A 27039-nucleotide genomic window follows, 5' to 3' on the forward strand; every position below is an offset into this window, starting at 1 on the left:
TTATACTTTCTTCTGGTTGAAGCGCCGTTTTTTGTTGGCTTTCTTCTTCTTGGCATTGTTGCTTTTTTGGGTGCCGCCACGATTCTGGTTTTTATTCGTCTGCCTTCCAGGCTCGTTGGGTGGTTTCTTGTGTGCGCCCAAGGCGATATTGCGGTCCAGTACCTCGTCAGCGCTGATACTTGCACCTGTCGAAGGTTTGGCAAAGTTCAACTTTTGTTGGATCTCACGCTTGCGCGGCTCAAATTTCTCCCAAGCCTTAGACTTCTTGGTGTTACCCTCCTCCTTCAATTCATTGCTTGCTTTGCGCTTGTGCTGTTGGAAGCTTGTCAGTGTGAAAGGCGAGGGAATGGAGGTGGATTTTAGATTCGGTTCGCTGTTGATCAGGTTCGGTTTGTCGTCTTTAGAGCTCGAGCTTGAGACGGATGAGTCAGAATCTGAGTCTTCAGACGACTTTTGCGCAATAGAGCGAGGTTGTACCTGTGGAGTGCGACGGAGATAGGCGTCAGCTATTGCACCTAGTAGTCGCCTGGAACTCTGCTCAGTCACAGTGCTTACCCTTGGGTGACCTGTCGGCGATGGTGGTGGGCTTGTAAGGTCCACCACGGTGATGGTAGGAGCCGGCCGAGTGGTAGGGCGAATATACTGTACCGGGCGAATTGGCAGATCGGTAGCAGGTTCTTTCAGATTCTGTGTCTGCCCCGGTAGACTTGTGAATTCCTGCGCTTGTACTGTCGATGCCAACGTCTCCTTTGCTTTCACTGGCCGCCGGGATTTTGCCGGTATCAAGTCTAACAGAGCTGTGCGCTGAGTCGACCTGGTCCATGAGAGGACCTCGTTACGTTGGTTGGCCGTGATAAAACGAGACTTGTCATTGTCTCGAGCTGCCATCACCAAAGGCATGGCGAGCAATACCTCAGCGTCCTGCCACTTCTCGGGACTAGTGGAGGGATGCAGCAACGACTCGCGGGCTTTCTGGATATAGTTGATGGAGGCTCTCGCCAACGCCTTTACCGAACGCTCGTCTAACCGCTGAAGCTTTTTTGGGCTGTCGACACGCGGGTTGTCATCAACGATGACGTTCCATTCATCCACCTTGATCTCTGCCTCGCCCACTGGGTCTGTCTTGAACGTGGAGTTGCGACGGGGACCGCACATTGTGAGGTGTACCCTGGATCTAATATCATCCGCGTCGACGACCCTGCCAAGCTCGGCCTTGGCTTGTGAAGCGACGATTTCGAAAAAGTCGCGCCGATCAGCTCGATCTTTTGACTTCCAGTCTTCTTTGTTCGCAATCATCAGCTTGAGGAGCTCTAACTTGAACTGGGCAGGCCAAGGACCACGATCTTTGCCGTCCATCCTTGCACGTAGTATAGGAGCCATGCCGGGCAGCTTGAGTGTTGCTCGAAAACTTAGCTCAACGATCGAAATTCTAGTTCCGCTATCCTGATAAAATGCATTTGATGTCACTTACTTTTGTATCTTGTTATCTGAAGCTGCAACTGTTTTCATATTGCACGAGTGCAGCCTTCTATGTGTTGTTGCTCGCAGGCGTTGATTTGGTAAAGCGAGATATCTAAGCAGTTCGGGTAGTTGAATCGATGTCCGGTAGGAAACTTTGAGCTGGATCAAAAAAGAGACTGTGGTCAGAGAGGACGGAAAGAATAGCGGGTGCTAGCTGAACACCGGCCTCTTGAATTGGTCTGCGCATTCACAAAGTCAAGGCATAATGTCAGGTCCTCATCAGTTTGTGTTCAAAGCTCTAACAAAAGAGCCTGCCTGAGGTACCTACCTAACCTTTCCACATCTCTCTCTCTGCCTTTCATCTCCTGATTGGCACTTGGGGACTTGGGGTGGTCTGGCATGTCTCCCACCAGTAACTACAAAGGCACAAAAATGATAGTAATCGTTTGGTTTTTGTTTTTTTTTTCTTCTCTGGCCAGTTATTTTACAGCTTTTGAAGAATTGTAAATAAAGTCCTCCTCTACACACGTCTCATCAGTCTCCCCTCCCGCTATAGCAGCATTGCAACAATTATCCATATCAGGTAGCATCCCTAGAATCATAGGTGCGGCTGCCCACGTAATATCGGAGACGAAGTAGACATTTCTCATATAGCATCAGCCCAGGATCCCGTAAGATCGTCCGCTCTCTCGCGATGTCTTGTTCTCATGGCTTCTTTTTTCATGCTGCATCCTGATCCTGCGTAACCACTGCACATCCGCTCTTGACTCTGGCCGCTTCCTTTTGCGTGCCTGTCGGCGCTGCAACAAAGCAATCGCCTGCTCGATTGCAACAGAATCATCATCATCGTCGTCATATTCCTCATCGACAGCGGCGTCGGTGTCCGCGTGATATGTAGCGGCGGTGGTCGACGTGGGCGATGAAGCTTCGTCGGTATGGGGCCAACATGGACTGGTCGTGATCGGCGAAGTTGGCGGGGATGAAGCTGCTTGATGGGCATCTTCGCTGGCGCTAGTCGTATCTCCACCGTCGTCATCCCCGCCGTCGTTGCTATCATCACTGCTGCCATCATCGCTGCTGTTGTCTGACTCAGACTCATCTTGTGCATCCGATTCCTCGTCCGCATTATCTGCTCCGTCACAAGCATTATGAGCGCGTTGCTTCCTCCGAAGATGCTGCATCTCGCCCAGCAGCAACTCACACTGCTCGAGGTCACCGGATTCAATAAGGTCCGGTACAATATTTGGGTTGAGGAGCTTGTCCTCGACAAAGCCGTCAAGTATCCCCCGACGAATCCGGATCCTTGCACAGCTCTCGATGAGCCTTTCGATATCACTTTTGCAGGGGACTTTCTTCCCCGCCATCGCCTGTCTCTCTCGGGGGCCAACAATGACGCCGAATGCCCCTGACAAGTCACTCCATTTGTGGGCGACCTCGACTAGTCGCAGCCGCTTCCGAATATCGATCCAGAACGGCATGTCTCTGTGACATTTTGCACCGTTTGCCAGGGCAGCGAGGTAATATTTCTCTCGGGCTACAAACTCCACAAGCAGATCCCTTTTCTGAGATTTGCTCAACTTGACTCTCGTCCTAGCCCTGCGCCTCACAGGGATGTGCTCGTCGTCGGAGCTATTATCGTCTGAGCTGCCACCATACGAGCTGCTGCCATCCGATTCGGACTCGCTGGACGACTTGCCGCCCTGCGAAGAGTTTTCTGTAGCTGATGACCGGCGAGGCGGAGGAGTGGCCGGGGCACGTGGGGCACATTGCCGTCGAGGAACTTTGTTCACGGCAGGACTTGTCGATACAACCCGAATCTCGAGCCGCTCATGGCGTTGGGCCTGCTCGCTCTGTGCATTCACATGATCGCCTGCACTTTTTCTAGGCCTCGAGGGTAACTGCAGGTCCATGAAAGGCCGACCACGGCGGCCAGCATCTTGCATTTGTCCACGTGGGCGCTGGGTCTATTATTTTCAACGTGTCAGACGCGAGAAAGAAGAAAAAGGTCAGAAGATATGTAGAAATGTACCTTGGGCTTAGATGGAATGTTCGCTCCGTAATCCCTCTCCATATCCTCAAGCTTTTTGTCTCGTTCTGCCTGAGCTTGCCTCAAAGCCCTCCGCAACTTCAATGGCGTGCCTCTGAGCTTAGGCACAGCTCGAGCATCTGGGCCTTGACGAGTGGGTGAGTTCATGAGGGATGCCGGGGGAACTGTTTGGGGTGTGTCTTGCAAATCGAAGCCGACATATGTGGAACTGATGATAAACGAAAGAGGCTTCTGTTTGAGCTTTTGCACTTATGCGAGCTTCTTATGCCGCTGGAGTTGGAGGGGTAGGGAAAAAAGAGAAATGTGATTGTGGGTGTGGAGGAATCGTGGTTGGGCTGTAGGGTTCGTGGTAGGGAGAAGGCAGTCATCACGCGTATGGAGGCAAAGTTGGTTTTCAACGCGACGCGTCAGTTGTAGTCCAGAGGACGTGACTTTCTAGACTCTCTAAGGGGTGCCAGCTTTTTTTTTCTGTGCATTTGGTTGGAGTGAGTGACAGCATAGCACTGGTACCTGGCCGTTGTCGACACGGGAGCACGCGCCAGAGTACCCCGGGACCAACATAGCAGCCAAAGGTTGGCTGCCCCTCACATCCCCATCAGATCGAGCACATATGTCGGCCTTCTAGGACACCTTGGCTAGGTTGAGTAGGTAGCCAGTTGATATTCCACTGTACTTCAGCATTTATGCCAGTCTCGATCTACTCGCATTTTCAAAAACCTCCCCCACCTTACTAATTATTACGTTTTTGCCCAAGACTGAAAGAGAAGTTGATAGACGTTTTGATCTTTTTTTTTTTTCTTTTTTTTTTCTCCAAAATCCTATGTAGTCTTACTACCCTATGCTGGTTTATCAAAACCTATGAACAATGCTCTGTGGCTTATCTTGGCCAAAAACAGAATACCCAATACAGAAACATGCATGCTTCCCTCATGATATGTATAAACGTCGAAAAAAACCTTTCCCGTCCAGCGATGGAAGACAGCCCATTTCCCAAAAAAAAAAACAAAGGAAACATTAGTTACAACACATATACCGAACCTTTGCTTCATATACCCATGGCAACCAGATCAGCCGCTACTTCTACTGGGACCAAAGTAGCCCAAGGCTTCTCTCCGATCGTCCACTATCCTGCCCCACTCGAGCAGTAGCCGGAACATGTACACCTGCATATCCGCCGGCCGAGTAACTTTTTGCGCCCACTCACGCCCCTCGAGCGCGATTTTCTCTCCGAGATGGGACCCCCGCCTGCCGCCGAAGAAGGCGGCCACCGAGTACCAAGCGTCCGTTCCCATCCCCAGCCGCAGGTCAAGTGGCACGTAGTGACGCCATGGGTGCACGCGCTCGTCGAACCACGTTCGAAAGAGGCCGGCCCGGTACACGAGGCTCTTGCTCTGCAGAAATGGGAGGAAGCGCCCGCTGAAGCCGGCACCGTCCAGGTCTACAAGGTGTCGGAATTTCCAGTGCTCCTCAAATGGAACCGAGTAACCTGAGCTTTTCTTGTTCTCCGCAGATGCCTTGTCGTTTTCTGCATCCACCCCCTCGATCGTGATTGGCGAGCGGCGGTTTTCATAGAAATGCTGCGTCTCAGCGTGACAGTCGGGTCCCTCGCATCGGGGGAAGGCGCCAACAAAACTGACGTTCAATCCAACGCCTGAGGTGCCTGCAGACGGCCCCATCTGTTCAGCAAGCGCATCTGCACCATCAACAAACCTTGCCCTCAGGAATGAGGTCCACGACCCAGCAGCAGCAAAACCATCCGTTGCAGAACCACGCCAGAAAACTGTGTTTTGCTTCTTGTCCCACGACATGTCATCAGACTCTTTGTAAGGCGACTTGGAATGAAAATTCCACGGCGATGGCACTAGAATGTCGACGAATCCCGTAACCTTGGCTTGGCTGAAGACGGGCATCATCTTCTGGGTTGTGATCATGGCTGCTGGCGAGAAAATGAAACCGTCTAGTTGCGCCATGTCGGGCTGATGGCACACATCCTGAGCCCCTGTCCAATTCGAGACGACCCTGCCTTCCATAGTCAAGGAGACGTGTGGCGCTGCACATGCCAGGCAGGTGTCCCTCTTGTTCCACCACCGCCAATTCCTCGCCGGCGAGTCGGGGGGACATGCTGGTGCCACCAAAGTGCGGTAGATGGGCTTTTTGTGATAGTCTTCAAAGAAAGGCGGTAGGATCATCTTGCTCTTCATGCCGTCCTTTGCCATGAAGCGATCTGACCATTTTGAGGTTGAGGCCTCAGATGAATTGAACGATGTAATCAGATATTCTGTCCCCATATTTCCCAATCGAGATCGGGTGATTCTAGCCTCGGCCTGAAGCGCCGCCTGATCTTCAAATGGCACAGCAGCACGGCACTCGTCGTCGAGGTTGATGGCAAGATCCATGTCGGGGAGCCACTTTGAAAATGGGCGTATTATATCGGCCATGCCCATCACCATCCACAAGTGGGTGCCCGGGATATTTGGCGACAGCTTAACCTCGCCATTCTGGATCCGTAGGCCACCCATCGAAGACTTGGGATACTCGAGCAGCTGACCGGTCATGTCCCGAATGGCGGAAGGCTCCATGCCCCAAAAAGGGAGAAGATCCGACTCAATCTGGGAAAAGTCGTCAATGATGATTGATTCTTTCGTCCGTGCAAACTCATACCACTTGTCGAAATTGGGCGGTGGCGGTATGCCCTGTTGCTGCCGATAAGTCCGAACCGCCTCCTCGAGCGTTTTGCTTCTGCCGGCCCGTGCTTGCCACCTTTCGGACTCGGCGTAGGCGGCGGAAATAATGGTTCCTAACCCTGACACATCTTGAACAGCAGATTCATCCGGTATACCCAAAACCGTCGAGTAGAGAACCGAGCCAGCCAGTATCAAGTAGCCAAATATTAACGCTCTGTGTACGACCCCCTCGGAAGCAGATGACCTCGGTTGCGGGCGCAAGTCTCGGTCCCACCGAATCAGCATTCCAGCCGAGATGATCATAATTGTAGGAAATAGCGTGGATGTCGTCCAGTCCATTTGTTCCCAGGGCGCATCGTAGCCACGTGTAGCGAGTCGATGCACGTAAAGGCTCAAACCGGAGAGTATGAGCGCCATCGTGGCTGGATGTATCCTGGCGAGTAAATAGATAACCGACAGCAGTAGCACCGCTGCACAAAACGAGTCGCCGACTAAGTCAGACCCCTCTAATCCGTCGAGTGCGTCGTGTACCTGGGCATCATACCCGCGCGTAGAACCGACCCAGACACAAAATGACATTATGGTGGCCGTGGTTGCAAAGACAAAACTGAGTGTCTTCCAGCAGGAGCCCGAAAAATAGCTCGAAGGGTTGTTGTCGACCCCGTCACTGCCTTGGCCTGGCCGAAGACGATGGGTTAGTACCAGGAAGGCGGCGTCCAGGGCCAAGCAGAGAACCTGCGTAGCAGGGATGTACTGCTCTATCCTCCACCCCCGCGGACAGATGACATCCGTAGGCCGATACCAGTGCATCGTCATCTGGGCGGATGCGAGGGCCCACATGGCCGCCAGCACTGCATATCTCAGGCGCAAGTTCCTCGAGCCATGGCAGTGGCGACCTAGTCGACATTGCTTCAGCTCTTCGTCATCATCTGTCCTCACGTGGGGCAAAGATATCCACGTGTGTTCTGCCGGGATTAGCCCATCGGCCAGAACGACGGATAGTGGCAGCAGAGCCTTTAACATATGTATGAATTATCGCGTCAGCTTTCAAGGCGACTCTTATATCGAGGTGGGTAGGGATGCGGCCTACCTGGATCCAGCCCCAGGAACATTGTATGTGCCTCAACACGTGCCAGAAGAGTAGTCCACGGCAGACAACCACAGACAAAAGTACAGATACTCTTGTTGGAGGAGACCACCGTTTTATGATTGCGGCAACATGTTTCGCCGACTTGAGAAGAGGTTGAAGAGTCCGGCGCGGCTCTGGTTCTGTGATTGTGAGGATCGGTATTTGCGAGGTAGCAAGTCCAGGTTTTTCGTTGACATCTAGAGCCTTTGGCCATACAGTCTCATTCGAGACCAGACATGACAGGACAAAACAAAATGCTGCAGTTATGGTGAAGACGGCTATGGAAAAATATTGTGGTCGCGCAAACGAGGAGGTGCTGTCAAACTGGGAGCCTAAATGGCTAGTGGTCGCGACGAGGCATCTGGGGGTTGTGTTTCGTTTAGGTTAGTGCGCCGTCAGCACCTTTATTTTAACTTTGACGTTGTCGTGTCGTAGTTGAACATCTGAGGTCGTTCCGTCTGATGCGGATCTGCAGGGGATTTGATTTGCATGCGAAACCCAATTCTTCTTCTGACCTCACATCTGCACATCACAAAAAGCCAAATTGTTTCAGTGTGCAAACTCACCCCAAAGCAAAGAGGTCAAATCGACGTTTCGTCCCTTTTGGTCTATCCATCGTTGCTGCGTGCCAAGCGATCGATTGTGCAGCGGGAACCATCCAAGACAAGGCTTATTGAGCCGTGCTGTGCCTCTTCAGCGACGCGCGATGAAATTATCGCACCAAGCTTTGCGGTCGCCCAATTACAGACGATCCACTCTGCAGAGGAAAGTCTTCTTGCCCGATCGACATCGGTATATTTTCGAAGTCGCGGTCGGGGAAGCCAATGTGGTTTTCTGCGTCGTATGGGTCGAGGGAGGTGAAAATTCGTGAAGAAAACGACCGTTTTTTTTTCTTCCTCGAATGGATGAAAAGAAACTACAATAGGGGGGCGAAGTAACGTAGAGCAACGTGCGTTGTTGGTAGATAAGAGACCAGCGGCTGCAAGTAAAATCTTGGAATAATACTGGGTGGCCAACCCCGTTGCTTCCCCATCACTGCCCACTTCCCCCTGGACATGGGGGCTTTCCGTGTAGATTTTGGAACCATCGAGATGCCCCCTTCCCTGTTCAATACGTCGTCCCTATCCACTTCTTGTGGGGAACGGTTTGCAGCTTTTCCCAGCTTGGCTGGAGCTTGCAGCCTGCTCACCATGGGTACCTGAATCAAGCACGAAGATCTACCTTGGGGAGGCGCCCACGGATCAGACAACCGGCGTTTGGTATGGATACCATGAAAAGAAAGCAGAAAGCCACACCGTGGAATAATTTAAGCAAAAGAAAAGAAGAAAAGAAACACAACCGTGCATATGAACCACTGCATGCAGCGCCGCTACCGGGAATTAACTCTGAATAAGTCCAATCAAGAGAGATTATGATTTGAAAGCTAGGTACAGCACCAGCCATTGGCCGACCAAATCATCACGCACGAAAAGTTGATTGACGCAAAAAAAATGACATGTCACAGCCCCGGCGCAAGAAGTAGCCGCATGAGACTAGCCTAGCTATCTGTAAATCCAAGGTCGGAAGTAATACTGATAGGCTAGACATGGTTGATACAGGGTCGTAGTGAAATGCCTTTCGGCAATTCCTGGCCATTGAAGTTCTGTGGACTTCGTCCGAACTTTTGCGCATAACTGGACATATTCAATGATGATGTATGTATACCTAATCGTACGTTGCTCTCGTATTTTTTATAGTTGGGGCTTCCCTGGATGCAAACAAGACGGACATGAAAGGGGTCCCGCCTACAAAGAAAGTCCTGTTAGGTAAACTAGTGTAGGCCTAGTCCTAGACCATTCATCCCTGACTAGGTAGAGACCAGGTTATTAGTGGCCAAACGCCATTGTAGGCTGGCATCGTATGTGTGTAGAAGGCTGGCTGAAGTGGTTCATTCTCGGAAGGCCGAGTCATTATTGCCCTTGGTCTTGTTCACCTCCAGACTTGGACTCTTTCGGGATGCTGTAAACTTCTTTCTTGCGGCCGATCTGTAAAACAAAACAAACAAAAAAAAAAAAATTAATTAAAAATCTCCGTCAGCAAGCAAATTCCCCGGTCGCATCACATTGCCACTGATGCAGCAATTGCTTACCCATTGTTTCTTGCATTCGCGATACGCACTGGGACCCGTGGCGCATGGGTTGAATGGGAATCGCGAGTTAGTCTCCTCAGGCGCTTCCAATCAAGGGTCTAGCTCTCCTGTCCTTGGCAGGCAGGCTCTGGCGTTGACTGCTCACGCAAAATAATCCTGGCACATGGTCCTATCTCCGCCATTGCGGTTCAGACATTGTATGCTCCTCGCGGCGGCTTCCTGGCACGGGTCATAGAATTCGCTAAGGTCTTTGCTGTCGGTAGAAAAGGTCGGCGAGCAGAGCCGTAGGCCGGGTCAGTCTCATTCGTCACGGTGGCTCAAGAGTCGTCGTGCTGGGAATGAAAGTACCAACTTTCGGAACTTGCGCTTGTTCTTTTCGCTCCAAGGACCGTCGCTGTGATCGTCTGGTTGTTGTGTTGCCATATTTTGTTGCGTTTTGTTTGAAAGATTGCGCGACGTCGGATGCGAGTGGTTGTCGATCTTAACGTCTGTCTGTTGCACGAAGACCAATCCCATGTGTAACAATTGACCACACGCAAAATGTCGAGCAATGCCGTCATCGGACGCTTGCGATAACAATTGTGTTATCACACTACTCGCAGTCACGTGCACACGTCACTTGTAACCTATGGCAACCGTAATCGGAAACATTGTGAAAAAGAGAAGAACTTTCCTTATTCTTGTTCCTTCTCTTCAGCTCAAACAGTAGCTTTCGATAAATCTTTTTTTTTTTTTTTTGGTGTTCTTTGTCATAAGAAAAAAGGGGCATGTTCGTCACAACATCTCCGTAGACAGTTCTTTGCTGCACATGCAGTCATGTGTCAAACCCCGTATCAAACCATAAAAAACACTCCTCCCACATCTGCTGGGCCCCCCTTCAGTCTGATCTGGACCTTGTCGTCTTTTTATCATTTTTCTTGTTCTTTTTCTCCTTCTCCTTGGCCTTCTGCCCAGCCTTCTTACGTTTCTTGTCTTGATTTTGCAGCCTTTTAAGAGCAGCAAGCTCATGCAAGTCTTTCTTTTTTATAATGCCATCCTCATCACCTTCGTCGTGGATGCTTACAGTCTCAAGATGCTCGGCTACATCTAACTGCTCTGCTGAGCTGGATTCGTCCGCTGATGTCACCGCAACTTCAGCACCAGCTGGTGCCTGTAGATTCTTCCGAGACTCGAGCTCAAGACTTGCCAGAGTGATGGGCTTGCTGGAGCCTTGTGCCTGGACCCACTGAGCGGTGTTCATGGCAGCTCCGGGACGACCGCTCACTAAGCCCTCGATGTGACTGTGAATGGCAGAAGTTCTCTGTTTCTTCTGCTTTATTGACTCCGAATTGGTGCCGCTTGGTTCATTGTCGCCTTCATCTTCCTCGCGATGTCGTTTTCTAGGTCCTTGGCCCTGCTCCAACGAGGAGTCCCATAGCTGCTTTTTTCTGGCCAGTCCCTCCTCGAGAGCGGCTGGTGGTGACAAAAAGTAAGTGGAACGCAAAGAGGCAATCATCCTTGTCTGGATGTTATATGGTATGATGCTGTTGATATCCTTGGCAAGCAGGACCGAGATGGCAGCCTCCGCATCCAGCCGTTTAGCTTCGTCGCTATCGCCAGCCTTCAACACATCAAAGTGATGAAGTAAGTTCTGCATGGCCAAAGCCTCCAGTCTTCCAAGCTCTTGCGCGTCACTGTAGCTTGCGGGCGTCTGTTCGGCTACGCCAAGCACCATCTTGTTCCATTTATCCTGCAAAACCAGCAACCTGTTGTCGTCCGGTCCACAGCTTGGCAGCTGCCCTTTACCTAAAAGGAGTCTTCGCTCAGAGCAGAGATTGTGATGGATGCGGTTACGGACATCAGGCCCGTACAGTACAAGGCCTCTTGACTCTCTAGCCTCCCTTGCTAGATCTTCGAAGAACTTGGTCCTGGCCGAGTCTGAGGCGGTCGCGTATTGAAATCGACTTTCGACCATTTTCTGCAAGAACCATTCTTGGTCTTCTGACTTTAGCCTTACTGTCTTTCTCAGCGACTCCTGCGATTTCTCGCGATGTGCATGGGTTGGGGAAGCTGGTGGGTGCTGCGGGAAGGAGTAACCCTGCGGAATTGGATAGCCTATTAGTGGCGGCGGCACTGTGGCAGGGAAGTGGGCTGGTGGTGGCATTGGATATGGGTGCCCTGGCTGGTCGAGCGATGAAGGTGGCTGTCAGAACTCTTCTATCAACGTCTTTCATCTGCGCGGGCTCTCTTACAACTGGTGGATAACCCCATGGATGTGGAAGGTAGTACATGTGCGCATTTGGATGTGGCGATTTGTACGAAGTTGGGGGACTCATAACGCCGGGACCAGGTCCGGAAAGGCGAGCTTGAGGGGCTTGTTCGTCATGCTTCTTCTTCATTGTAGTGCCGGAAGCTGTAGCAGTATGCTGATCTGTAGATGTCTTCAAACGGGTACTTTCTGATGTCCGTTTTTCTTGCTGTATGCTTCTTCGTTTTCTCTGCTTTCTGCCTGTCACCCGACTAGCCATACAAGATGTCTTTCAACAGCCGTGAAAAGCTACCGTCCGAACTCTTCCTGCTTATTCTCCTGTGTCAGTTCTTGAAACTTGTGACGGCACTCTCAAGCTCCTTTTGACCGGCCATTCTGGGCTTTTTTTGATGCTTCATCCGCCGGTCTGGAAGAGTGAAAGCCAACAGTGAGAGCCTATATTGGCGCAGCCGGCTGCTGTTGTAGGGAGGTAAGTGCCTGCTGCCCACGTTCTTATACGTTGGAGTATGCCTGGAAACATTCAACAATAATTGAAACTGGCTTACCTATATTGATAGAACTACTTCATATAATTCTCGATGCTGCTGAGTTGAACCTTCTTTGTCTCTTTCGATATAAGAGCTATGGGTGACTTGGAGGTGCAGGTTGTTGACATGGTAGTCTGCAAAAGTTGAAGTTTGTGCGTGGAATCTGAACGAACTTGGAACGGTCGAAGGAAATGGGTTTGTTCCGGTACCGGAACCACCCAACAAACCTGAGTGAGAAGTGACGGCAAAGTCAGCAATGAGCGCCAGTCAAATATCGAGAGACAGCCCTAGTATAAGACGCCTAAGGCGAAGTACCTGGTTAGATAATTGCTTAGAAGAACGGTTAGTTTCTCCTTTTTCGGAGGTCTACAGCCTTCCTACAGCGCAAGTCTGTTTTATCTTATAATGATACGTTCACGCATATTCTTAGATTCTCAGCGTCTTTTTTTTAAAGCCTAGGTAAGCAGTCAAGGGGAGACAGAGACAGACTAAACAACGTATACACTCAGGCCCATATAAGTACCTTTACATGCTTAAATCGCCTATCTTAGCTGGCAGGGACAGACTCTCCTTCCCTGTACAATACATAGGCCTTACTTACCTCGACCTGAACTTGGGCTATACGGTGAGATATAGGAGCCTACTGTGATGCTTCGGGACACCCGATTTAGTTGTCGAGGGTTTGCCATTATAAGATCGTACATAAAATTTGAACTTCTAGGTGTCAGGGATGTGGCGCCACAAAAACATCATGTAGGGTAAAAAGCTCAACTGGGTATCCGTCCATCTCATTTTTCATTAAGCGGCTGGGTACAATCTTTCCCGTCTATGGTATATTACAGCTTTCTAGGTTAATTGTACCACCCGCCTATCTTTATGTGTCCTCCTGGCATCGTGGTATCTACTGCCTCTCTCGCCTCCTAGGAGCTGCCCTGATGATATCGTCCACTCTCAACAGAAGCTGCAATGGTCGCAAAGTTAGAAAACAAAGATCTACAATTACGGTGTACAGAAAAAAAGGGGAATGTGTTTATAACTTACCTCAGCTGCCTCGCTGGCAGATGACACCACGGCCTTCTTCAGCTTGTAGCTCTCGATGACGCCGATGTCTCGCATGTCTGCGATGCCACCACCGGGTGTCATCAAGTCCAGTCCGTAAGTTGTCATGCCGTCATAAATAGCCTTGCGCAGCCGGGCAACAAGCTCGCCCGAGTCAAGACCAGCGTTGTCGGCCAGGATAGTGGGAAGCTGGCGCAGTGCCGTGGCAAAAGATGCGACTGCCATCTGTCTCTTGCCCTCGACGCGTGTTGCCGCACCTTCTACCGCTTTGGCCATTACCATCTCGGCGCAACCGCCGCCAAGAGTAGTGCGAGGCTCCTTCACTGTTTGTGACAAGACGGCCAAGGCATCGTGCAAGCTGCGCTCGGCTTCATCCAACAGCTGCTCTGTAGCACCACGAAGGACAATTGTGCAAGCCTCGCCAGCCGCAACGCCCGAAAACTTGATCAAAGTATCTTCGCCGATGATGATCTCCTCGATCAAATCACAATGACCCAGCTTGACCTGATCCGGATGGTCGAACGTTGAGGTGATTTCACCACCAGTGACCAGCGCCAATCGCTCGATGCCATCGAAGTCGGCATGCTCTATCGACATGATGCCTGCATCAGTAAACAGCTGCTCCGGCCAGTTGTAAATGAGCTGCCTGTTGATGAAGCAGTTAATTCCGTGCGCCTTGATCTTGTCGACCTTGGCCTTCATCTTGTCCTTCTCTGCCTTTTCAAGCTCTGCAAGCTTGCTTGTCGAACCGACCTTCATGCGCGCGCCAAAAATCTTGACCTTGTCCGTGTCCATAGACGTATTGGCGACCAGGATCTTGGCGTTTTCTAACCTCTTGGGCTGGTTTACACCAATCTTCTTGTCCAAAATAAAGCCCTCATCAAGGAAAGAATCGCTGAGCTTGCCGCCTGCCTTCTTAATTATCTGAATGTGACTGAGGTCGGCAGAGTCCTTCAAGCGCAGAACGGCTTCGCATGCCAACCGAGAGAAATGATCACGGTCTTGGGCAAGCACCTTGGAACTGAGTGTCGTCCTTGCAATGGCCAGCAGGTCCTTTTTGAAAGCCTCGGGGTTTTTGCTGTGGTCAACTGCAGACTGCTCAAGGGCTTCGAGAGCCGCTCTGCTTGCTATCCGGTATCCCTCAATGATAGTTTGAGGATGGATCTTTTTGCCGACAAGAATCTCTGCTTCACGCAGCAATTCGGCTGCGAGAACAGAAACTGATGTGGTGCCATCTCCGACCTCGTCATCCTGGACTTTTGAGATGTTAACCAGCACCTTTGCAGCGGCGTTATCGAGAGCGATTGATTTGAGAATGGTTGCACCGTCGTTGGTCACCATTATCTCTCCGGTGGAACTGCAGAGCAGAGGGAGTCATAGTCAGCTTCTTCTGCGAATTGTATCGAACTTATTTGTGCGGTGATACGATATCCTACGCGCCAGAGTGAGCGGGTGGGCAACATACGCTGACTGCAGGATCTTGTCCATGCCCTTGGGTCCCAGTGTGCTCTTTACAAGGTCGCCAACAGCGATGGCGCCGACGAAGGCTGAAAGACGGGCATTCTCGCCCTTCTCCTCCGTCGTGCCCTCCTCGAAAATCTGTGTTGGGCTAAAGGACGACTGTAAGACGCGGCTCGGTCAGCGATCGAACGTTGCAGGGCTGTGTAGCGGGGGGCGACGGAAACATTCGTGTATGTTGCTTTGCCTACCTACCATTGTGTTGACCAGATGCAAGATATGTGCGCAGAAAACGAGACAGGAAATGGTGTGTTTGCACAAAATGCAGATATGCTAGCGGCTGGAGACCGTTTGCGCCGATGCCTTTTCCACCTCCAGAGAGAGCTTGATACTGTCGGAGCTTGAGCTTCTTCACCGACGGGCAGGAAAGAAAATAATGGCGCGACAGGGAAATCGAACTTTTGGTTGTCGCTCTGGGGTACCGGTACTTTCAGATACACATTTATTTTGCAGATCAGGAATGTACAAGATACGGACCACCCCTCGAAGTGGGGCACATAACTTTTACGAGGGGCAAAGACTACAAACAGCCTGCGCGTGCCCGAAGCCAATAACGCGGGGCTCGGAGCTGGAACTTCAAATCGCCGTCCCACATCTGCCAGCTCCGAAAATTAATTCGCTGCCCAGAACACCAAAAGTCGCCTATTGAGTGCGACGACCCTTGGCCCCGAAGCGCAAAAGCCCTCAAAGCAGCCCGCAGACAGCTCAACATCTACAGTTGTCGCTTATTGAGGCCATTTTAAACAAGGCCCAAAATACTGCAAAGCCAACCGGACTTTTCGAGGTTGTCAAGGTCAAGTCACATAGACAAACTACAGACCCCACGAATCTTGGAGCACCCCGCTTTCGCACAAAAATTTCCATCTTTGGACCAAGGCTAGCTATCGCCCACACACCGACGCCTACACGACCGCGAGCGAACGCACGATCACAACGGAAGTCAAGCGCCTACTGAGCTCTGCCCAGCATGGCTCCGTCATACGAGCACCTCCGCGAGGCGGACCTGGACGAGGATGAATTCGACGAGGATGAGGTTGACGTTTCTGATCTCCGCGAGAAGTTCGAGGTGCAGTTGGAGCAAGGCTTCGACACATTTGTGGTTATCGATGGCCTCCCAGAGGTCACAGAGGAGCAGAAGCCCAAGCTTGTCAAGTTCCTGTTGAAGAAGTTGACCTCGGTCGGCAAGACAAAAGAGGACATGATTGATATGCCCATGGGCCCTGATGGCAAGTCTCTTCGGTAAGACTTAACCTCGAGAGTCTGCTCATGCAGCTTGTTTCTGTTAAGGAAGCATTTCTAACACCTGCGCCCCAACAGATTTGCTTTCGTCGAGTACTCTTCGCCCGGCGAGGCTGCTGCCGCGGTCAGGCAGTTGGACCGCGTTCCTCTCGACAAGAAACACACACTCCGCGTCAACAAGCTTATGGATATCGACCGTTTCGGACGCGAGGGTAGGATAGATGACGAGTACCAGCCCCCCCACATTGACGAGTTCCGCCCGAAGGATCACCTCCGCTCATTCATGGCCGACCCCTCGGGCCGTGGCCGCGACCAATTTGTCATGTTCCGTGGCGACCACGTTGGTGTTTTCTGGAACAATGAGAAGGATGCCCCAGAGAACATTGTGGACAGGCCTAACTGGACCGAGAGCTTTGTCCAGTGGTCTCCTCTTGGCACATACTTGTTGTCGATGCACATGCAAGGTGTGCAGCTCTGGGGAGGGCCAAAATGGGACAGGTTAGGCCGGTTCCCTCATCCGTTTGTCAATATGGCTGCCTTCTCTCCCCAAGAAAACTACCTCGTCACCTGGTCAAACCGTCCGATATCCATCCCGGATGAAGGCCACCCTGCTCTCTCAATGGACGATGACGGCAAAAACTATGTTATTTGGGATATCGCAACAGGCAAGCCACTCAGGTCTTTTGCCAATCTCGACCTCCCGCCTGACGACCCCAACAAGCCGCCACGCAAGCACCCCTGGCCTGCTTTCAAGTGGGCATCCGACGACAAGTACGTCGCAAGGTTGACCCAGGGTCAGTCCATTTCCGTGTATGAGCTGCCGCGTATGAACCTGCTCGACAAGACTACGATCAAGGTTGAGGGTGTCCAAGACTTTGAATGGGCACCGTCACGCCCGCAGAGAGATGGAGTCAAAACCTATGAGCAAATGTTCTGCTACTGGACACCCGAAATTGGCAGCAACCCCGCCAAGGTCGGTCTCATGTCCATTCCCTCGAAGGAGGTAGTCCGTTCGCTCAACCTTTTCAGTGTGTCCGATGTGAAGCTGCATTGGCAATCCGAGGGTGCTTATCTCTGCGTCAAGGTTGACAGGCACTCGAAGTCTAAGAAGTCTCAGGCAACAACGCTGGAGATCTTCCGTGTCAAGGAGAAGGGAGTCCCGGTTGAAGTTGTCGACACCATCAAGGATACCGTTATCAACTTTGCTTGGGAGCCCAAGGGTGACCGCTTCCTCGTCATCACAACAATCACGCCCACTGGCGAAGTTGCAGTTCAACCTAAAACCGCCATATCCTTCTTCTGCCCTGAGAAGTCCAAGGGGCCCACAGTCGGCAACTTCAAGCACCTGCGAACTCTGGACAAGAGGAACAGCAACGCTATTTACTGGTCGCCTAAGGGTCGATTTGTAGTGGTCGCCACTGTTCACAACCAAAACAGCTCCGATTTGGACTTCTTCGACTTGGACTTCGAAGGCGAGAAGCCCGAGGGAGAGAAAGACTTGACCGCAAACCTGCAGCTGATGAACACAGCCGACCACTATGGCATAACAGACGTCGAATGGGATCCTTCTGGACGTTTCGTGGCTACCTGGGCTTCTGCATGGAAGCACACTGTAAGTTCTGCGACTACTCACCATGTATGCCTCGAAGGCAGCTAACTAAGGATTCATTTGCTATCAGATGGAGAACGGATACCACATGTACGACTTCAAGGGCGAGCAGCTCCGCGAAGAGGCTATTGAAAAGTTTAAGCAACTTCAGTGGAGGCCGCGACCCCCTACACTGCTCGCCAAGGAAGAGCAGAAGCAGATTCGCAAGAACCTTCGTGAGTACTCGCGCGTCTTCGAGCAAGAGGATGCCGAGCGTATTGCTGGCGCAGACCAAGAGGTGGTCGACCGCAGACGTCGTATTCTCGAAGACTGGTACGAGTGGCGCGAGTCTGTTGATGTCGAGGTTGATGAGGAGAGCGCCGCAATGGGAGTCTCATCCAACCCTGCAGAGGAGCTACTCAAGGCCAAGACGGCTGAGATCCTTGCAAGCGGCCAAGAGGAGGAGCAAGTCATCGAAGAGATTGTTGAGGAGGTGCTTGAGGAGAGCGAGGAGATTGTGAGCTGAATCAGCAGGCACGCGGCGTTTTCTTAAATGGTCTGGGTCGTCGGTAAAAGTCAAGGGCAGCGGTCGATTCCTGGCGGGCGCAGTTACTTGAAAATGGATGTCATGGCTTTAATACGTAGAACGTATGTTTCTTTTTAGTGCAAAATCCAAGGATGATATGATGACAGCTGCGCATGGAAAAAGCGAGAATGCAGTACACGCCCTTGCTGCCCATCACGGCAGTACCGGTATTCTGGACGACTCGGATACGAGAATATGTCATTTTCATCAGATGGCAAGTGAAACCTGACTTTGTGAGTGAGGGGAGAGACGGAGCAAGAAGTGAACATAAAAATAAATTAAGTTGCAGCAAGAGTATAAACATCGGCTGTCATCTCCTAAGCAGAACTTAGATTGCCAATGCTGACTGGCTCTGGGCCCTCACATTTGCAAAATAGTCTCAAAAAGCACACCGGAGATCCCAATATAGGCACGTAACTAAAAAGCGGAGTACGTATGCAGAAATGGCCACAGGCATCTTGTTAGTTCTAGACTTAGAGCCCACCAGCAGAAGAGACCGACAAGGCTGCCGACGTGTTACTACAGCACAGGTTTTTCAAAGCTTGTCGAATAAGAAGCATGTGCAGAGGTACGTCTACAACTCACTAAAAGGAGCAAGAGGAGGTAGGTTGATTAGTAGACGAATGAAGATGGCTGACTGGATTGTACATCTTGATTTGCAGAAGTTGCAAGCCCCGTTTTCGTCATTGTGGACTGCTGATGGCAGGATTCAAACCAAATACTGGGCCGCCTCTGGGCACATCGACTGCCGGTTTGGTGGGTTTGGTGAGGCTGGTATTATGATATGCTTTTTTAAGGGGAGGCCCCACACACACCCTGTGCCCTTGTCCATGAACCTCCTGAATTTGTGCCTACGGATTTTCGATCCCAACTGACTGATCATAGGCATTATGACAATTTCGTTCGATGTTGTGGTGTTATCTTCCTTGCCGATTTCGTCTCGTGTCTGCATTGATTGGCGTCCCTTCGCTCTCATCCCCCCTTTTTGATCGTTTGGATTTATCGGTGACTTTTGTGTTTACATTTTCTTTTCTGACAGCGAGTTCTTTCGTTCGGGAGCACGCCGCCCTCTCGTGCAAGAGCCAAGCTCCACCCCACGATTAATTCGCGACGCCTTCAGCCATCGAGCTCCAACGTAATTGCACATTGAAGATTGCGTCGCTTGGTAAGTTTCGGAACATCAGCGTGGCATGCAAAAGTCGATTTCTCCAGCTAACATAACCTGCCAGATGCCACCAGAACCTTAGGCTGGGTCGATTTAATTTCTTGATCCTTGCTACTCGCCCACGTTGCTGCAACCCTACTACTTTACGTCCATACTCGCATGGGGAGACCATTCAGGACTTGGATCTGACTCCAGCGGAGAGAAAAGAGTCTGAAAATGCTTCCATCACTTCGGTTCCAACGACTGGTACCCGTCGCCTTCATTGTCCTGGTCTGCTTTTTCTTCCTGGGCTCACGTCTTAAAGAAACGCCGGACCCTGCCCTCGGCGCTCTTGACGGCGCCATCAGCCGGCCTGAGGGCGCGTCTGACGCACAGTCCCAAGCACAAACTCCAGCGCCACCATTAACGCCGACGACCCCCGAGACAAAGAGCGACGACGTGGCAGCGAAGCCAGGCCCTCCTCAATGCGCGTCCGAGATCGAGCGGCACCGTGCCTTCGGCCTGTCAAGCCAGTTCGTTTACCACAGGCGCTGCATCAAACCCAAGCATACGTCCGACGCCCCGAGAGATGTCGTCACAAAGATACAGAAGCCGCTCATCGGCAAGGGCGCCCACATCAACCTTGATACCTGTACACATGACGATCTCCCGCCATGCGACCCCCTAACGTTGGAGGTGCCATTCAAACACCCGGCAAAGAAATACCCACACCTACTCTTTGGTATCTCTACCATATACAAGCGGTTGGAGGAAAGCCTGCCGGCATTCGCGACATGGCTCGCCGGTTCCGAATCACCTATGGTGGCCGTGGTGGTGGATGCGGAGCCTGAGAATGAGGCGCCCAAGGATTTCAAGGCCATAGAGGCTGTGTATCTCAAGGCAGGTATCAAGCTGACCTGCGTAAAGCCGCGCAACTCGACTCTCAGTGTGGACCAGAATCACTTTGCTGTAATTGATGACCTCGTCGAGGCCGCCACGCCGGAGATCAAGTGGATAGGGCTATTGGATGATGACACATTTTTCCCTAGTCTGTACAACCTTGATCAGGAACTTGCAAAATACGACTACAAGAAGTCGGTATGGCTAGGAGCCCTCTCGGAGGACTTGGAGGCGATCCGCAACTGGGGCGTGATGGCATTTGGAGGGGCTGGTGTCTTCCTCAGTGTCCCTTTAGCCAAGGAGCTAGCGCCACGAATTCCAGACTGCATCAACAACGCTCGCCGCGACACGGGAGATGCCATTTTGCGCGATTGCATCTTTGACGAAACACATACCAAGCTTACCACTGTGACGGGACTATATCAACACGACCTTCGCGGCGATATCTCAGGCTTCTACGAGTCTGGCGTACGCCCGCTGTCCTTGCATCACTGGAAGTCGTGGTACCATGCGCCCGTGGACAAGATGGCCAGCATAGTAAATGTGTGCGGCGACTGCTTCCTGCAGAGGTGGCGCTTTGGAAACGACACACTATTTGCAAACGGTTACTCCATCACACAATATCCCGGGGTTGAGGGTGGCCTCGACAATCTTGACTTGGAGAGGACAGAGACGACATGGGTTACGAATCGCAACGACTTTGACTGGAGTCTGGGACCGCTCCGGGAAAGACTCGCCGATGGAAAGAAGAAGTCGTACCTCCTGGTCGACATAAAGAAGTCCGACATGAACCTGATTCAGTTTTATGTTTTCAAAGGCAAAAAGGAGAACCAGGAGATTGATGAGCTTGTCGAGATTATATGGGAGTTATAAATTTTTACGAGCGGTAATCAGCTTGACGATATATGCACTTGAACGTTCATACGTTATTTCTCTTTCATATTAATAAACAAAACTTTTTGAATTAATGTCCATTTACAGATGCCTCCGAGTATGTACGTGTTCACTAGTAACCAGAAGAGATTCAAACTCGACCTATTCAGCAAATATTATTTGTCTGGCTAGCCAGGTGGCCCCGGTTGCGCTGTTCGCAAGAACTAGTTCAACAACAACAGTTGATGGCGTGTCGCTGCTGACCTTTGCTAAAAATTAATTCCATGTCAAATAAAAGTTTGTACGAGTAATTAACTGTTCAGGTGCTGAAGTTAAAGTTGCTGTATTTTTGGTGACCGGGAGAAAGAGGAAAAAAAAAAAAAAAAAGAAAAAGAAAAAGAAAAACCAAGGATACCTTAACTCAAGCAACCTGACTGATGAGCTTTCTTTAAGACAGCATTGACCCCAGTCCCAAAACTAGTCAAGATCAACGACCTAATCTAATCGTAGTATTCCATTTATTTTTTAATACTTTTTATTTTTAATATTATTTTCTATAGTTCTATAGTAAGCACAAAGGGTTTGTTTTTTCCTAAAGAGAAACCCCCCCTCCCCTAGTTAAGTACCTTGTCTTGACCAAAGTAGAGAGTTAGGCAGTGCAGTCAGTATAGGAGGGAGTACTGCTAATAGTATTTTGGTAAATAATGTGATTGCCAAGACTTTGACCGATAATGTCGATCAGGAGTTTTTTTAAATTGGCAAACCCCGCCAATCGATTGTACTAGGCCCTCACGGCTCTGCTTATACATTTGGTTGCGGCTTGCGAACCGCCCATTATATTTTCATTTTATCTTATCCGTTGTTGTTCCCCCGCCAAGGCCAGCCATGGGATGGGGTGGGGGACAGGGACTGGACGAGCTTCCAACCGGTTTCTGCGAATGACAAGCGAGCCACAGCGTGCTTAATCTCCGACTATTTGGAGCAATAAGCACAAGATTTAAAGGTCATTGGTTATAGCTCTGGTGATGAACAAAAATGGTTCGAAACTTTGGACACATTATCTGAAGACTGAGAGGAATCTACTCCAGGTACCCTCACATGCCTAATAAGTCATTGATTGATTTGGGCGTCAGTAAATTGCCTTGCTTACCTTGCCTACTAGTCAAGGCTTTGCAGTCGGAGTTCACGGCGATTCTTTTATTTTGTTCTTATTTGTTTTTCTCGCGATTACTTTGTGTCCATGACCTCTCCCTTGACTAGGCGTCACCGGGGCCGAAATGCGCTACTGCAGCTTGGTGGCTGCGCACAGTTTGCTGCTACGAACCCGCGACATTTTCAACGGTAGGTTTCAGTCACACAAGCCACGCGAGTAGCTCGAATCGCTTTGGTTCCGACAATTTGTTGCAAGGTGCAACGCACTTCCGACGTATTGTCGTAGGCTTAGTGGTCTCGAATTCCTTTAGCAGCCAACAATCATGTCTTGTAATGAAGGACCCTTTGCTTTGGGTATGGATGTCTTGAATCTAACTAGAGAAAGACAAAGAAAAAGGTCGGCTCCAATGGATTCTGCAGCCAAACCGTCGTAAGAAACTGAGCAAAAAAAAAAAAAAAAAAAAAAAAAAAAAAGTCGTCTACGGCAAAACAACTTTTCATCCTGCAGTACAGTAGTAGCATGGTTTCTTCCTTGTTCAGGGTCAATCCAAGTAAATGGGGTATACTGTACCAAATACCAACAACAAAGAAGTACCTCTTTCCCGCTTCACCCCTGGATAAAACCTCGTCGATGTACCTCATAGATGCATCAAGCAGGGAATATACCTGTGTTATCCCCCTGGGGCGGTCCAGCGCCCCTGGCCGGTACCTTGGATGATTTGATTCGGTCGTAGAAGCGCGGGGGTGAATTGTCTCATTTGCTTTGCACACTAACAAATTGGTATGGGGACCTTGAACCAGGATGTTAGCGGTGCCTTGTTTCTTTTGTCGAGAGAGAGGGTTGGGGTGGGCGATCCACCGGGCCTGATTGCTTGTTCGTGCAATCAATTCAATTCTTTCTCTGTGCTAGCGGTCAATTACCGCTCTACCGCCTAGACGCATCATTCGTGATCGGGCTGGGCTGCATCTTCAATCCAAGTTTTTCCCCTTTTCTCTACCCTCTTTGCCGTCATTCATTGCGTCTTATCTCCTCCACCCACGCTCTTTGTTTTTTTTCATTATTTTTATTTTATTTTATTTTTTTATCTTCTTAACATTACCTTTGCCGACAAGTCCTTGTCGAGTCTGACAATTATCTTGTCAACCCAACACTCGTTTCCTAGTCATTCATTTGTTCAAAGTCGCTCGCTCGTTGCGATCCTTTCCGCTTATTGTTTTGAAGGAGGGACTGTGTACTGCCATCTTCTTTTTCGACTAAAAGAGTCAATTCCTTCGATATTCCCTGCACTCTATTTTTGGCTGCCTGGAATAACCCGACACGCCCGAGACACTCACAGGCCTGGGTCCGTCGCATACTTCGGTTGATACTGCGCATCTTCCCGCTGCACATCCCAACTCTTGCCATCCGGACTCTCGAATCACAGCATTCTATCCTGCAGACGAACCTCATTTCCCCTGGAAGATTGGAAGACCTCAAACTTTAACCCGGATTTCAGCTGATTACTCGCGACTGAAAACAACCAAAAACCCGGCCGGCCTTCGGAGCCCTGCCAATCGGCAAAGGCGATCGATACCCATAACCGACGACCACAGGTGGCATTCAAATTCGTTTGGTGCGCCCCTATATCCCGAAGGAAGATCTCAACACGGCCCAAAACAAGGTCGAGAGAAGAGGGCCGTTTGGTTGCGTGATTCTAGCCCGTCTACTCGCCTCGTACCTGTATACCTTCGGAGCGTTCCGTACTGTCTTAGCCAAAGAATGAACACAGCCCATCTGCCAACATGATGCTACACGAGCCCCCAATGGCGAATCATCTGGCTTCACTGAAACGAGCCGACTCTCCTCCCGGCCTCACCGGCTCGAAGTCATCCAAATCCTCGTCCTTCCACTCTCGGAATTCTGACGACAGCAGCGTCCTGGCAGACGTTAGCCATTTCGAGGAGATAGGACTCGACGATGTTGCAACCCACCTCGATCGGGAGGCGCCCGTCAAGACAGCCCCCAACCCTTTTAGCACCTCGTACCCGACAGACCTACGAGCCGCCTCCCGCGCAAAGTCAGCACCACGCCTGCCCGCCCCTAGGGACTTGGGCAAGACACGACCTTTGCGAGAAATCACTACCGGACCCAAGACACGGCCAAAATTCCCCCCGCTACACACCACCGACCTTCGGACCATCAATGTACGCAGCACAAATCTCAACACACTCTATCCCGCGCCCATGACAAGCCCCATTCGTTCCAAGAGCTTAGGCCCACGCAATGCCGCCATTCTACCCTCGAGGCGCCGCAGGAGCCAGAGTCCCAACTTGTCCTTGGTTGCACGGGATCCAAGCATAGCGATGATACGACCGCGAAGGAGTAGTTGGCAAGCAACCCATGAGCGCAAGTCATCTTTGGAGCTGGAAAGAGAGTGCGACGAGGATGACGATGATGACATCCCCGACTATCTCATTCTGGACAACGTGCCGATATCCCCAAGACCACAATCCGAACGTTCGAGGAGTCAGGTGAGCTCCAAGGCCAACTCCCCGGATCGTGGACCCAAGGAGAGGGTTAGGAGCATCGGCAATGGCACTCCTGCCGTTGCCATGGCACATGGATCTCTCAGATCACCGACCTGGAAAACGGACAGTGCGCTTGCCTCGCCACCAACCTCTTACGGTCCCAACCCCATATCCACACCACCGAGTGGCACTGTGAGCCCGATGAAGACGCGGACTAAGAGCTGGACGGTTGCATTGGCTGAACTGAATGCCGAAGCAAAGGAACTGACCGAGAAGCTGGAGGAGCATGCCGATGAACTGCAGCAAAAGTCCGCTCAGCGGTCCAGCACGGGTTCCATGCCCACAAATCGACCCCGATCAGCTGACTCCAACGACAGCAAGACACGTCACAAATCAGCATTGCCAGAATTGCCACCGCTGCGCAGGAGTAGTATTATGATTGATCCCCTGCCGATATCTAAAGAAAAAGAAGCCGTGCTCTCGAGGACCCGTCCATCATGGCTACCACCCAAGGACCCTGCCGAGGAGCGTCGTCACCTGAAAGAATACCAAAAGATGATGGCAAAGAGCGCAGAGGCAGATAGGCGGCGAGAGACGGCTAAGAAGCTCAAATCGGAATGCAAAGACGTCGCGGCGGATACTCTTATGCAAGTTTGGGAGTTTGACGTGCTCCCAAGATGGAACGAAGCCATTCGGGAGCGTCGAACTCGCGAGCTCTGGTGGAGAGGAGTTGCACCAAGGAGTCGAGGAGCCGTCTGGACAAGAGCCATTGGAAACGAGCTGGGCCTAACCGAGACATCATATCGCGCCGCGCTTCGTCGCGCTCGCGAGGCCGAGGAACGGGAGGCTGCAGGAAAGTCCACACCTGCCGATCAAAAATATGCTAGCTGGGTGCGTGCCATCCGACGAGACGTTGAGAAGGCCACTTGGACCGACCTCAGAATCTTCCAGAAAGGAGGACCTTTACACCAGAGCCTTGTTGATATTCTTTCCGCCTATGCCATGTACCGCAGTGATATCGGGTATGTTGCTGGATGCAACGTAAGTTCTGACTCTTATCCATGAGACGGTGTCATATTTGGTGCTAACACAAATCATCTCATCAGACCATGGCGGCTCTTCTGCTCCTTAACCTTCCCTCTGCAACCGAATCTTTCATCGCACTGGCAAATGTGCTTAATCGACCACTACCTCTTAGCTTTTACGCCGCCGACCCTGGCGCAAAAGCTACGGCATACAGCCTTATTCTTCAAACTCTCGCCCACAAATCGCCAGCTCTGCACAATCATATCACCAACTTGCCTGACAATGATCCCGAACTATACCTGTGCGACCTTTTTACTGGCCTCTTCACTTCTCACCTACCATTAGACGCTGCCGCACGTTTGTGGGACGTCTATGTCTTCGAGGGAGACAAGCTTCTGATTCGTGCCGCCGTGGCACTAATGACGGAGAACGAAATGTCTTTGCTTGGTACCACCAGCGCTTCAGAAGTCCATACCGTCCTTCAAGGCCGCTCTTGCACCACATCGTCTTCATCACTAGGCTCCGACAAGCATTCCAAGTCGCAACGCGTAGTTGGACGTGCTGGAGAGGAAGACGCATGGATCAATGCCGTGCGCTCTGCTGGCAAAGTTTGATTGTCACGCCCTTTATGACTGCATGCAACCGCCCCTTGCTATTTGGCCAAATATTTGTTCGACGCTCGACGTCATGTATATACCCAGTATTCAATCTGGAGAAACTGGGCTTCGTCTAAAGATTTGTTTTCCCTAGCCTTTTGTTCTTTTGGGGGGCGTTGATTTGACCGGGCCGGATTTTATACTGTTAGTTATAACTTCTCGCTGCAAGCTGATCTGGAGATTTGTCCCTCCAAATCGCGCTTTATTCTGTATTCTTAATCTTCATCTGGGTATACAAACCCAGGTAGGTACCTAGAAAGTTGCGCCCAGTCAACGTTACTGTACCTGGACATAACCTGGCTATGTTCTCAAAGACCGTTCAATATCACGATGAAAAGTGTTTACAAACAAACTATTTGCACAGCATAGACGGTTTTTCGTTGTGGTGATTGGAAGGTTGATAGTCGCCCACATGACCGACATACAGGTATCAATTACGGGCTTGAGACAGTCTGCTGTAGTCTAGGTAATCGTGTCACCTCTTCCGTGCCACGGCAGGGCAGGATGCATGCACGTCATGAGCTCAACACTTGAGAACACCAATGACGCATGCCAAGCAACTGCGT

General features: G+C 51.0%; 9 protein-coding genes across 9 annotated transcripts; 3 read left to right on the forward strand and 6 right to left on the reverse strand.

The window, feature by feature from the left end:
- On the reverse strand, window positions 1-1380 carry PpBr36_10590 (uncharacterized protein; the record flags this gene model as incomplete). Its single annotated transcript, XM_029897701.1, has 2 exons — window positions 1-477; window positions 556-1380. 2 exons carry the CDS (start codon window positions 1378-1380, stop codon window positions 1-3), a joined length of 1302 nt encoding a protein of 433 aa, XP_029744006.1.
- A 737-nt stretch (window positions 1381-2117) lies between these two features.
- On the reverse strand, window positions 2118-3655 carry PpBr36_10591 (uncharacterized protein; the record flags this gene model as incomplete). The annotated part of the gene is made up of 2 exons (XM_029897702.1): window positions 2118-3425; window positions 3491-3655. The coding sequence occupies 2 exons, from the start codon at window positions 3653-3655 to the stop codon at window positions 2118-2120; spliced, it is 1473 nt and encodes a 490-aa protein (XP_029744005.1).
- Window positions 3656-4575: 920 nt separating this feature from the next.
- Window positions 4576-7937, reverse strand: PpBr36_10592 (uncharacterized protein; the record flags this gene model as incomplete). Its single annotated transcript, XM_029897703.1, has 3 exons — window positions 4576-7206; window positions 7283-7682; window positions 7888-7937. The coding sequence occupies 3 exons, from the start codon at window positions 7935-7937 to the stop codon at window positions 4576-4578; spliced, it is 3081 nt and encodes a 1026-aa protein (XP_029744008.1).
- A 1311-nt stretch (window positions 7938-9248) lies between these two features.
- PpBr36_10593 (uncharacterized protein) lies at window positions 9249-9965 on the reverse strand (the record flags this gene model as incomplete). Its single annotated transcript, XM_029897704.1, has 4 exons — window positions 9249-9345; window positions 9450-9477; window positions 9595-9702; window positions 9802-9965. 4 exons carry the CDS (start codon window positions 9963-9965, stop codon window positions 9271-9273), a joined length of 375 nt encoding a protein of 124 aa, XP_029744007.1. The 3' UTR covers window positions 9249-9270.
- A 361-nt stretch (window positions 9966-10326) lies between these two features.
- Window positions 10327-11827, reverse strand: PpBr36_10594 (uncharacterized protein; the record flags this gene model as incomplete). Its single annotated transcript, XM_029897705.1, has 2 exons — window positions 10327-11610; window positions 11681-11827. The coding sequence occupies 2 exons, from the start codon at window positions 11825-11827 to the stop codon at window positions 10327-10329; spliced, it is 1431 nt and encodes a 476-aa protein (XP_029744002.1).
- A 1298-nt stretch (window positions 11828-13125) lies between these two features.
- PpBr36_10595 (uncharacterized protein) lies at window positions 13126-14999 on the reverse strand (the record flags this gene model as incomplete). Its single annotated transcript, XM_029897706.1, has 4 exons — window positions 13126-13185; window positions 13266-14640; window positions 14749-14903; window positions 14997-14999. The coding sequence occupies 4 exons, from the start codon at window positions 14997-14999 to the stop codon at window positions 13126-13128; spliced, it is 1593 nt and encodes a 530-aa protein (XP_029744001.1).
- A 769-nt stretch (window positions 15000-15768) lies between these two features.
- On the forward strand, window positions 15769-18154 carry PpBr36_10596 (uncharacterized protein; the record flags this gene model as incomplete). The annotated part of the gene is made up of 3 exons (XM_029897707.1): window positions 15769-16040; window positions 16119-17652; window positions 17720-18154. The coding sequence occupies 3 exons, from the start codon at window positions 15769-15771 to the stop codon at window positions 18152-18154; spliced, it is 2241 nt and encodes a 746-aa protein (XP_029744004.1).
- Window positions 18155-19595: 1441 nt separating this feature from the next.
- PpBr36_10597 (uncharacterized protein) lies at window positions 19596-21131 on the forward strand (the record flags this gene model as incomplete). The annotated part of the gene is made up of 1 exon (XM_029897708.1): window positions 19596-21131. The coding sequence occupies one exon, from the start codon at window positions 19596-19598 to the stop codon at window positions 21129-21131; it is 1536 nt and encodes a 511-aa protein (XP_029744003.1).
- A 2904-nt stretch (window positions 21132-24035) lies between these two features.
- On the forward strand, window positions 24036-26431 carry PpBr36_10598 (uncharacterized protein; the record flags this gene model as incomplete). The annotated part of the gene is made up of 2 exons (XM_029897709.1): window positions 24036-25832; window positions 25898-26431. Coding segments are annotated over 2 exons (2331 nt in total), but the record flags the coding sequence as incomplete, so codon positions are not given.
- Window positions 26432-27039: the final 608 nt, after the last annotated feature.

Source organism: Pyricularia pennisetigena, assembly GCF_004337985.1.
Source record: "Pyricularia pennisetigena strain Br36 chromosome Unknown Pyricularia_pennisetigena_Br36_Scf_10, whole genome shotgun sequence".
NCBI classification, from domain to species: Eukaryota; Fungi; Ascomycota; class Sordariomycetes; order Magnaporthales; family Pyriculariaceae; genus Pyricularia; species Pyricularia pennisetigena.